Below are 11,620 nucleotides of genomic sequence, written 5' to 3'. Positions count from 1 at the left end.
ATGCTACTGATAGAGGGAGTAGAGGAAGGTGTATCCTTATGTATTAAACACAGTGCATCACTTAAGATGTACTTCCTCGGATACACGTGACTGGGCTATTTATTATTAATACTGGGTTGTTGTTGTTGTTTTTTTCCTTTTGTATTTAAATAATATTAACAAAAACAGAAATCCAAACATTAAATATACTAAATATTTTAAGAATAACTTAGAGAGCTGGATTTGTTGTTGTCTTTTGGAAATCCCCATAACCTCGACAGCTGTACAGACAATAAGCACGTAGAGAAATTGGTGCAAAAGGTACAATATACTGTTTAGCTGGGTCATTTTTAAACAAAGCTGCTACAATCAAGTAAGAAATTAAAAACATAAAATAAAAGGCTTAAAGAAATAGTTCAACATTTTAGGAAATTGTGTTTCATTTGGATTTTTGCTGAGAAAATCAATACAAGTCATATCTGTACAGTTAACATGAATTTGTCAGGAACTGCTTAGTTTAGCATAGCAGAAAGACTGGAAACAAGGGAAACAGTAGCCTGGCTATAAAAACAAAAATAAATTTAAAAAAATATATATATATATACACCACAAAGATATTTTAGAGTGTAATTTTGGGGGAAATGAGCAAACTAAAAAAATAATAATAATAAAAAAAAAAAATCACAATAACTATGAAACAGAAAAAAAAAAAAACACAACATGTATCTAGTTAGTTAGCTAGTTACAGCTAAGTAGAGATTTTATAAGAGAAATATGGCACCCTGCCAAACACCCAAAAACAAAACAAGATAGCAGACTTGATTCTAGAAGAACTTTTAGTTTGTTTTGTGCAAGTTTTAAGCTTCAGTAATGTGTGCAGGACACAGGACAACTTACAAGGGGAATGAATTCCTCCTTCTAAAAGCTAGGAGGCTAAAGTTAACTAGTCAAGCTTAGCTGTGGTGCCTGTCTCTATAATGGCTTTCATGGTTTCATGAGTACAAGCTACCTCATATATCACATACTTTAATGTATTTAAATAGTTTATGAGTATACTAGGCTTGGTAAAATTGGTGAAGAAAAGTAATAAATAATTTTTCTTTTGAAAAAATGAGCTAGCTAAGCTTAGCAGCATAGCCACTCACTGAATTGAATTAAATGAGATTTAATCTAAATGAAATGACCGATTTCAGTATTTCAGTTTATTTAATTCATGATTAACTTGTTACGGTTGAAAAAGCTGAATTAGAGCACATGTTATTTAGGTACAAATGTTTGCAAGGTTGAGTCAACACAATATGTAACATGCCAGTCTGTGGGCTTGACCTTTGGAAGCAGCCACAGGTCATACATCGTTTCTCTCACTTTCAGTCTTTGCATGAAACTAGGCTAGTCTTCTTGAACTCTCAACTAGACAATAAGTAAGAGCTAGGGTGACCAGATGCCCTCTGCATGTGGGACTGCACTGCAATTTCATTCCTTGTCCTCCTGTCCCACATCTTGAGACAATGCCCCACATTTTGACTGGTTCACACTTTTCTAAAGTATGACTTTGATCAAGCACATGTTTATTATAGTCAACTGAAGCTTAGCCCATCTGTTCAAGTTACCAAAACATAACAAGCTTTGCAGCAGTTTGAGTAATTGACATGTCTTTTTTTAAAATTTATTTTTCAGTTTCACACAGGAGAAAATATGGTGTGAGGTGGCACAGTATGCATTTGTGTATCACAACCGTCTTAAATTTGCGCTAGTAAGAAGGGCAGCATACGTTTCCTTTTATTCTTCTTGTATTTACAAGAGAGCAAGAAAGCCAGAAAAGTTGCTTTCAGATATCTTGGACTGCCTCCCTGCATCATCCTGTCCTACTTTGTCCCACATAAACACTGTTTGTCACACTTTTTTTTCTGAGATCTGGTAACACTGTGTCTTTAAACACAGGCCCCGATGGATCCCCTGACTAAAACCATAATTAAAACTACACAAACTAAAAATAAATGAAAACCAAATAAAGTAAAAGTCTGAACTACTACTAGAAACAATGGGTAAGCAGATCACGTGTACACCATTTTAAAATCACTGCATCAGTGAGATGAAAAGCATCAGTGGCAGCTTGAGTACGTTTAAACTCATCCAACTGGAACTAAACTCCATCATCATTTTCACACACTTGCAGAATAACCTACAACAAACAACGAACTATGCTGTTAATTAACTACTTGTATTTGTACCACAGAGTTCTGTTGTTACTGATAAACTGCTAAAGAACATAAGTGCGTCAGACTGTGGGACTGGGTGACATGTTTGTTCATTACCATAAACACAAATGCATGATTTAATCCTGTGCTGTCCTCACTAGAACACCAAATGTGGATTAAGCTGCCAATTAACACTGTGTGTAACCAAGTCTGATTGCGTTTCTGTTGTTTAACTTGTTAAGCTTTACCCATTTATAACACACTACACTGTTAGGAAGGGGTCAGCTGTTATCGAGTTGGCTTTTTGTTGTCCACTGATTTGTATAAGCACTGTTAATTATGGATATATATGCAACAACAGCAAATCTGTTGACAATTGAGCTAATAAATTTGGAACATCTGTAAGAAGAAAAGCCATACAGTTGTTGTGACTCTGTTTTATATCTGTACGTAAATAGAAACTAATGGAGTTCACAGTCAAAAACTGCTTTTTTTGAATTTGGTAAATACATTCATTTTCCCATTTTGCTGTGGGTTCAATAAGACTATGATGTCTGTATGTTGAAACAGGAATCTACAGATACTGGAACTGAATCACAGTTTGTATTTACCAAACATCGTGAAGATTTGGCACATAAACAAACTTTCATTGGTACCTGTACTGCACCTTGTTAATTACAAGAGCACACACCCTTCTGGCTGGTTTTTGGAACTTTAGTTTCACTAGTACAGCAAATTTACACTATTCTCCATCCAGATGTGTGTTTAAGCAATCATTCAGAAGCAAATACTCTAATAATGCTAACAGTGGTGTTATATTACAGTAATAAGCAGATTTGACCTCCCCTGGCCCCTGGGCTCTTCAAACCGCGACACAGCTTCACTATAATTGACAGTAATGACAGATTTGATAGTCCAAAAATTCAAAATGATATTTCAGCTAGGAGTTTAATTTTAAGGCAACGGGTGTAATCTGTCTGATAAAACCTTTATGAATAAAACTGAGAATTTGCATTTTAGCCTAACCATCAACATTTTCTCTCCCCTCTTAAATTAATGCAACTGCAAGTATAATGCATTGGATTTAAGCTCAGGTGTCCGCTCTCAAAAAAGGTGATCAGATTGACATTTTGCATAGACACAGGAGAGTTTGATCAATCTTCCCATTAAGTCTCAGCAAAAAAAAAAAAAAAAAATACAACATAATTCCCAAAATGTCACAGTATTTCTTTTGAAACAACATTTGGATTTGTAACAGCAAGCAAATAAATATATTTACAAAGTGCAGCACCACAGACAGTGTCGTCATCAGTGGGAGAAGTTATAATTAAGTGAAACTAAATCCAACAGATGAGATAATCGTGTGTGCCAATTGAGGTTAGAGAGAGACACCGAAACTATTACTTGCATGAGCGAATCATCTCTTCGAGTCACACAGAATATTCTGTAGGTTTTCCCAGATACTTTTTGTTTTAATTTTTTAAAATTTACCACATACTAACTCTTTGTATATGGCATGTTTAATATTATAAAATACAATCTATCCTAAAAAATAAACATTCATAAGAGTAATTCCCATATTCTAATGTAATCTTTTCCATGATCAACACAAAGTATTTCATCCAGTGTCAAAACATGTGATCTTTTTTGGTAACCAAAATCCTGAAACGCCAAATAAACCGTGAACGTGATTAACTATTTTACCCCACTAAACAATGAGTGTGAGGTCCAATTGCTGAAAATAGATACCCCTTGAATAGAATACATATCTAAAAAGAGTTTGTAATTTGCATCTCATAGTTTCTGCTGATTCAAAAAGGGGAGCAAATACAAGTATTGCCAAGTATCTACGTACTAATTAAAAAAAGCTGTATAAAAATGCAGAGCATCAACTACTACCTGCATGCTGTAGAAGCACTACTCTATAGGTAATACAAAATGTACAAAACAAATGTGCTGCAAAACAAAAGAATGTTTCTGAAACACACATAAATAAAAAGTACAGATAACATCTGACAAGGCAGATGGACCTTAACTGAAATGTGATATGAACCCAATCAGCCCCCATGACCTGGACCCATAAATGTCTACTAAACCTTCACACACCCCAGCTTCCTCATTATTGAAACAAAAAAAAAAAAAAAGGTACACATTCTGTTTCTAAGGCCTTTTGTACACTAGCTAATGAAAAAACAAGTCTTACTGTACGTTTCCCTTTACTTTTTCTCTGGACCTCTTAATCAATATTTGAGCCAGGGGTGAGCAGCGATGGAAGCTTTGCTGCGGTCTCCATAGTCATAAAGCAGCTCCTCGCCTTTGTCAATATTTCGAGAGGCGATGAGAATGAGGTGAGGAACACCGTTGATGTCGTGGAGTTTGGTTTGGCAGTTCCCATTTTTACTGTGATTTATCAACCTACCCATTCGACCAGTCTCTTTTGTAGCATCCACACTGTTGGCAGAAACACATACAATTACATTGGTGTTCGTATTAGAGGTTGTTTAATATACATACACAATATGTTCACAAGACAGCATTTACATTTTCATATTAAATACTGAATTGTTTTCAGTGACCATATTAGCTGCTATGTTAATGTTTCCTTTTCATTAAAAGAATAAAACAAAAAAAATCGAAATTAATCATTTGTCCTATCAAACTGGTGGCTTTGGTAAACTGGTTTCATAACTTAATATAACACAAATTCCAAAATGTCCAATGAGTGTTCATAGAATCCCAGATAAGTCTTTTCCTCCTACCAGTATGTTTTGCAGAGGTACTGGAAGTAGTACATGTAGCAGCCGGTTGCTGGATTTTGAGCATATTCGGCTTCTCTCTTTTTAGCATCGGTGATCTGTAGCAAGTCTCCGTGGTATTCCACCACATAATCGCCTTTCTGAAAACACCGAGTGGCAAACACCGCTCTCCCCTTTCCTTCTATGTATTGCACCTACAAAAACAGTACAAGAGGCTTTCTGTGGTGACACAGCTTGGCAAAGTAAAGGTTCTTCAGTAAACATATGAACAATGTACAATTTGAATTAGGTCACTCTGAGCCTTTTTGCGGGCTTCATATTCAAATTAATCCTTAAAATAAGACATTTTTGTACGAGAACATGACTGAGTAAAATTTAAGGATTTTTTAAAGGTCTACAGTAAATCCTCATTTACAATGACAATAAGATTTTTCCTTCAGATGTAGAAAGAAGAAACAAAGAAAATTCAACGTACCTCCATTCCTTCCTCTATTCCACTTGTAATGAGATCATCTATGAGCTTCTTTTCTTCGCACTGGTAACAAAACGGAACATGAAACAGGCCAGACCAGATTTGTCTTCATACACAGAGTCATGCAGCGGGGGTAATAGTTATTTAATCCCCAGATCTCTCGCAGTGCTTGTGAACAAGGGTTTCTCTATCAAGTGCCAACTCATCTTTTGTTTGGGGATCAAATACTTTCATTCCATGACAAATCAATGGAAATCAATTTTATTTTTTATGTTTTTGGTTAATATTAAGTCTCTCTCCATTAAAACAAAACCACCATAAAAATTAGAGACTGTTCATTTTGTAGGTGAGCAAATGTATAATTTAAGCAGGGTTCAGATAACTATTACCCCCACGGTACATCCACATTATTAATAAAAAGTATATTTCCCTCAAACACAGTCAGAGCACCACACAAGTGCAAACATAAAGACAATGTTTTTGGCAATACTAAACATGCTATGAGAGTATATGTTAGGACAAAGCTTTTGTCATGAGCATTCTTAAAGATACAGCTAAGGTCAAAACTCCACCTTTGAACTTTATCTACTCTTAGAAAATCTGCACTTGTGGAAACTGTCCACCAGAATTTTCCATTCGAGAAAATTTTTACTTAGCAGTGACACTTTCATCAGTCTGAGAACCAATCAGTTAAGGTCTTCTGACTCCAACTTCCTGTTCTGTTTGACAGTTATTGTTCACAAATTTTGATCAACCGAAAAAACAAGAACTAACAAACACACACAAAAAGGCTATATCATCATAATGTATCCAGCCATAGCCTACAAATACAGGTACAGTATAAACTAAAAGCAGATTCTAGTATGTTGCATCTTACCTACAGGTACTAAACACTCATATTCAGATATGGTTTTGTAGAGAATATCTTCTAATGGTGATTGTATACATTTAAAAACATTTTTTATATCAGCTATTTTCAGCCCTTACTTTGATATTCAGTGACACCACAAACAATTCAGACCTGCTCTTGTGTCAAAGTGTGGAGTGGGGGTGGGGGTTGCACATAATTGTCACAAAGACAAAACAGGTTTTGGCTGAGGGCAAACACTTTAATAAGACCCATACTTTTCCCACTTCTCCAAAGAAAACCACTTGAATATCAAATAATATGCCTATGCCTAACTACCTATAACATATGTTGTAGTACATTATGAAATAGACTTTTTTCTTACCTTGAGCTCCATTTTACTTTTTCTTGAACTTCGTCTTACTGGATAGAAGTCAGTAACTTTCCGGTTTTGGGAATTTTCCCCTCCTGCCCTATAGTAAATAAACACATTGCAACATTAACAACTATTATACCCATTCAGCCTAATGATAGGCTATTACAGCACTGCACCATTTATTACCAAGAGGCATTTGAACTCCTTCATGGATAGGTGCCATATTCATTCAGGCCAAAAAGGGAAAAAAGTTTTCTTTGGATTTAGAGGACCAAGGATCAAACTACTGACCTTCCAACTGAAAAGCCTTCCCCTAACCACATTTAGACACTCGGTGGTGATAGTTTAACTTATTATTATATAATATAATATTATAGTATAATATGATACTATTAAACACTAGTCTATTAATCAAGATTAGCCAGAAGAAAGTCTGTTTAATCAAATTAAGCCCATCTAGCCAAACAGAAATTTGTCTGTCAGTGAAAAACTACAGTCAACATCAGCAAGACATTCAATTTATTAATGGATCACTTGGCTTTTGAGATCAAATCTGACCTTGAGCCAACATTCTTCTAACTAAGGTTAGCCAAGTCCTTGTAGGCTCTTCAACGGTAATGTCTAGGATTTTCTGTAGCAAAATTTCCCTTGAGTGGATAAGACTGGCTCGTTCATCCAAGCTACCAGGGCTGATTTAGTAATTTAACTGTCAATTTTTACATTTCTTCATCAACCAACATTACCAGACTAAAACTTACCACATATATTCTAAGTAACTAAGTCACAGCTAGTTGGCTTACCACTAGTCAAGAAAGCACTGGAAGATTTAGACCAAATATTTTAAAAGTCTACATTATGTACAAGTTAGTCACCGAAAACACATATAACACATTATGCAAAAGAGTTCAGACTATAACTATATTCCTTATATAGTGTCCATGTGGTTATCTAGTGTGTAGCTCTTGTGAGTTAACGTGTTTACAAGAAAATGTAGTAATTAAGATATAAATTCACTTACAAAGGTGCTCCAAAATCTAATCAGACCACCTAATCCATACATGGTATCTGGGGTATGAACATGACATTTATACTATGTATGGTTCCTGTATACAAAAGGCAGCATGAGAGCACACTCTTCTGCATGTACCATCAGGAAAGGTTGTAAAAATGCATCAGTAATCAACACATACATTCTTCGAGTGGATTTCTTTCCTATGACCTTGACCCGGGCTCCCCTCCTCTGGAGGCCATGGAGAGCGCCGCCATTATTGGCATGTAGGGGAGTATGAGTTAAGCCATTGCTGAGGGGAAGGGAGAGTTCAGGATGAGAACAAAGGTAGGCTTCGGTGCAGTGGAGCTGCAGAGGTGATGGCTGTTCATCAGACCAGCAGGGTGAACACTGGCTGTAGCTGTTCTCCATCTCTGTGAAATCTGCCTTTGGGTCTTTCGTTGGAGTGCTGATGGTATTCATTGTCTGTCCTGAGAGTGAATGGAGAAACATCATCCTTAAGATTCAGACAAATCTTGTGCTTCTAATTTCTGTCACTGGAAATTCTTACATGATATATATAATAACAGGGATTCATTTACTGTCCCATGGACTGTTAAACCAGCTCTCCTCTGCTGACAATCAAACTGAAGAACTGGAGTAAACATACTCACCTTCTCCTGGCTTCTGGGCATCATTCTGCAAGGACAAAACTGGAGAGCACTTTCTGTCCTGTGTCAACCTGATGGTGGGCTTTTCATCTTGAACTGATGATATGGAGTTGGTGCAGCTCAAGAGGGCGAATGAATGGCTGTTGCATACAGTGTCCTGTGAAAGGAGAGAAAGCTTGATCACTCTCTAGAATGATCCATCACAAAACATGGAGAGGAATATTTGGGATAGTCCATTTATAGCAACGAGACAAGGTGAGGCACATCTGAGGTAAAAGCTGTGCGACAGCCTCTGGTGGCGATTTAGTACCTAAAATGGGAGCTACTTCAACATCCCCCAACAAAGCACAATACTTCTTCCTACTAAAGGTGGAAACAACAAGCTCAATTTACAATTTGAAAAAAAAGGACACCAAAAAGTAAGTAGGAGGAGATACTAGCAGCTGGTGATGTGCAACCCTATCTGCTTGACGTGCACTATTATTGCTCTATAACTGAGGATTCATGCTTCAGCAGGAAATCCATGTAGTACCTATGTTGTAACTACAAACCCTTGGAAACCCAACACCGTAGTCTCTGCTAGAACCTGATGTGCAACTCCCTGGAAATATAACGGCACATCTCGTACAACCAAGCACTACTATTGCGATTGCCTGTTCAGTACCACTGATTCCTCCTATGCATGTCCACCTACTTTTTTGCCACATTTTTGGAATTTATCAGTGAGACAATAACAATCATTGTCTCAATATATGATATGATGAGCTGTGTGCAAGCTGCAAGCACCAGTAAAATGTTAAGTATTTTTTTCTCTGTTGTCAGAAATATTGTGGTATAATTGTGAGTCTATGCCCACCTGTAACTGAATGTGAGGCTTATATTATTGGAAATAAACAAATATTAGAAACAAATAAAATGAGTTTAATGGCGCACAAAAACAAAAGCGGATCACCAATCCAAACCAAAATGCAAAGGGATTAAGTTGAATGAGTCACTCAAGATATGGCTCAGCTAATTTGTTGATAAGATGTAGCTTGTTTTCTTCTGTATGAATGAAGCTGAAATGATGCAATCAACAGGAAGGGATAAGATCAACAGCCACTTTTACTTTGTCACGGTGAAAACAGTCCGATTGGGGCGTGTTTTGTGGTAATTCTATTAAACTACTTCACTTGAAAATCTAGAGCTTGATTTGCATATTAAATGTAAATGCAATGTCTAAACACTAGAATACACACAAGAAAGACAATATTATAATCATTATAATAAAATATCGAGATGGGTGCCAAATAATAGAAAAAAATAAATAAAGTATCATTAAGATTTTTACCAACCAGGCTAGAAATGTTTCTCTACCATTTTGAGACTCACTACTGGATGGACCAAACACCAGTTTTCAAAAAGAAATGTATTCATTTATTATTTAGAGAGAACTCTCATAGGTCTGACCCAAATCACAAACAGGTATTTGATTGACTTGGGATCTGAAGACTGTGAAACCCAAAAGATATGACCCACATGACTTTCATCCTAAATAAACCCTTCAGTGAACCTTGTACCCTCAGGACAGAAGCATTGCCATCCTGGAAATTAGCATTCGTATCAGGGCAGAATGTTTCAACATAGGACGAAGGTGATCACTCACAGTAACTTTGTGCTCATTTAGAGCAGGGGTCTCAAACTTAAATGAGCTGCGGGCCACTGCTGGTACTGTCATCTCATTGGAGGGCCACATTAGTGTTCAGAGTAGTACAAAAACAAACAAACAAGAAAACACCCACAAATATTTCCGAAAATTTAGTGTTTTGTTAGTTTTTTTAAATTTCCAATATTGTATAACAAGATAAAACCGCAGATGTGAACGCATTTTTCCCTTACTCTTAACTAACTGAAGCCTTTCATTGAACTACCAAATAAACAAATTGGTGCTCTCTTTCTGGTGAGACACTTGAGTGATCGTATCCTTTGTCGAGAAGAAGTGTAGCTAAACAAATCCATCATAAATTGCCCCAAAGCATGACACACGCAGCGGATCGCCTCGTTGTAGAGGTAGGAGGATCACTTTTTCCTTTAATTTGTCACACACTTTATCTCATCTACTTTATTTTACATATGCATGTAATTATCTTTCTATATTCATTGATTCCTTAATAGCTCTCCTCAATCTTATCATTTCCTTCAGTACAAAACAGTCGCTACTTTCCACCAGTGTTGTGGGTGGGGCCTGGAAAAGGGCACCACGCTGGATCCACACCCACCTACACTCCCCAGTCAGCCCCTTTAAATCCAGAGTGAAGGCACAGATAGGCCTCCCGACTCATTATCTCCCGATCAGATCCATTCAAACCAAACCACGGAACTGATTTTAATCTATAAACCCCGCTCAAAAATAGAAATACAATATCACGTATTTCGATCTCTTCTAACATCCGAAAATGCTGTTGTGTCCTCGGCTGCCAGACACATGCATGTAGCTTTCAGTAGCCAAAACAAGCACTCCCCAACAAAACGGCACCTCTGTAGCGAGTTTAACGACACTAACTTACAGAAAAAAATACTACCCAACTGGGCTACAAGTATTAATTAAATACATTTCCACCGGCAAGCACCTTAGTCTCAAGAGTTATCCCACTTTAGCTAGCTCTCCCTATTTAACCACAGTTTGGCTCGACGGTGATGACCGAACAAGCAAACTTACCCCGTTCATGTCCGACTTGTTTTCGTTGCTCCTCGCTCGGCACTCTCCTCTCGATTAGAGAAAAACACAAACAGAAAATCCAGTAAAAGGCTAACCTCGCCCTGCTCCTACAAGGGAAAGATGTCCCTTCACGTCGGCCGCTTCCACGGTGACTGCGTGCCCTTCTGTTGCATTTAAACCTACAGCAGCTCAGCCAATACAGCCTCCACAGCTCCGCTCCGCCATCTTCCTGTCTGCTTGTAAATGAAGGAGAGGTGTGGAGGAACTCCGGCGCCCCCTGCGGGTCCACAGCGACAGTACAATTATTGTGTGTTTTGTCTTTCCGTTTTCTCTGGTTTTATTAGCCAAAATTTCGATACCTTTAGTGTCTGCCGCGCAAAACAAACCAACACTTCCAGGCTTCCGTGTTGTCTTGTTTTTTTTTTTTTTAATTAACTGGTATTTTAACGCAGTAAGCCTGTGTAGGTACTGTATTATCAACACTCAGAGGGCACCAGTGCAGACTGTAAGTTTGTAAATGGATTTGTGTTTCAATAGTGGCCTTCTACTCAGTTGAACACTCAAAGCACTTTTTACTGTAGGGTCATTTATCTATGCCTAATTGCTTTCTAACATTTACACATACACACACTCTG

General features: G+C 37.3%; 1 protein-coding gene across 1 annotated transcript; it reads right to left on the bottom strand.

The window, feature by feature from the left end:
- Nucleotides 1–620: 620 nt before the first annotated feature.
- kmt5aa (lysine methyltransferase 5Aa) lies at nt 621–11,216 on the bottom strand. Its single transcript, XM_006804716.3, has 7 exons — nt 10,986–11,216; nt 8,291–8,444; nt 7,819–8,107; nt 6,638–6,725; nt 5,409–5,468; nt 4,937–5,127; nt 621–4,628 (listed from the first exon to the last, which is right to left on the bottom strand). Exons 1-7 carry the CDS (start codon nt 10,992–10,994, stop codon nt 4,418–4,420), a joined length of 1,002 nt encoding a protein of 333 aa, XP_006804779.1. The 5' UTR covers nt 10,995–11,216; the 3' UTR covers nt 621–4,417.
- Nucleotides 11,217–11,620: the final 404 nt, after the last annotated feature.

The sequence above is a fragment of the Neolamprologus brichardi genome, chromosome 7, assembly GCF_056152115.1.
Source record: "Neolamprologus brichardi isolate AB-2024 chromosome 7, ASM5615211v1, whole genome shotgun sequence".
NCBI lineage: Eukaryota > Metazoa > Chordata > Actinopteri > Cichliformes > Cichlidae > Neolamprologus > Neolamprologus brichardi.
The sequence above is the reverse complement of the archived record's forward strand: the minus strand, read 5'-3'. Positions and strand labels throughout refer to the sequence as shown.

What these genes read in the sequence shown, in the direction of transcription:
- kmt5aa (XM_006804716.3), bottom strand. An exon ending in TGCCCAGAAGCCAGGAGAAG is followed by an intron (nt 8,108 to 8,290) that starts GTGAGTATGTTT and finishes ATTCACTCTCAG; the next exon opens with GACAGACAATGAATACCATC. An exon ending in TACCTCTGCAAAACATACTG is followed by an intron (nt 4,629 to 4,936) that starts GTAGGAGGAAAA and finishes TTCTGCCAACAG; the next exon opens with TGTGGATGCTACAAAAGAGA.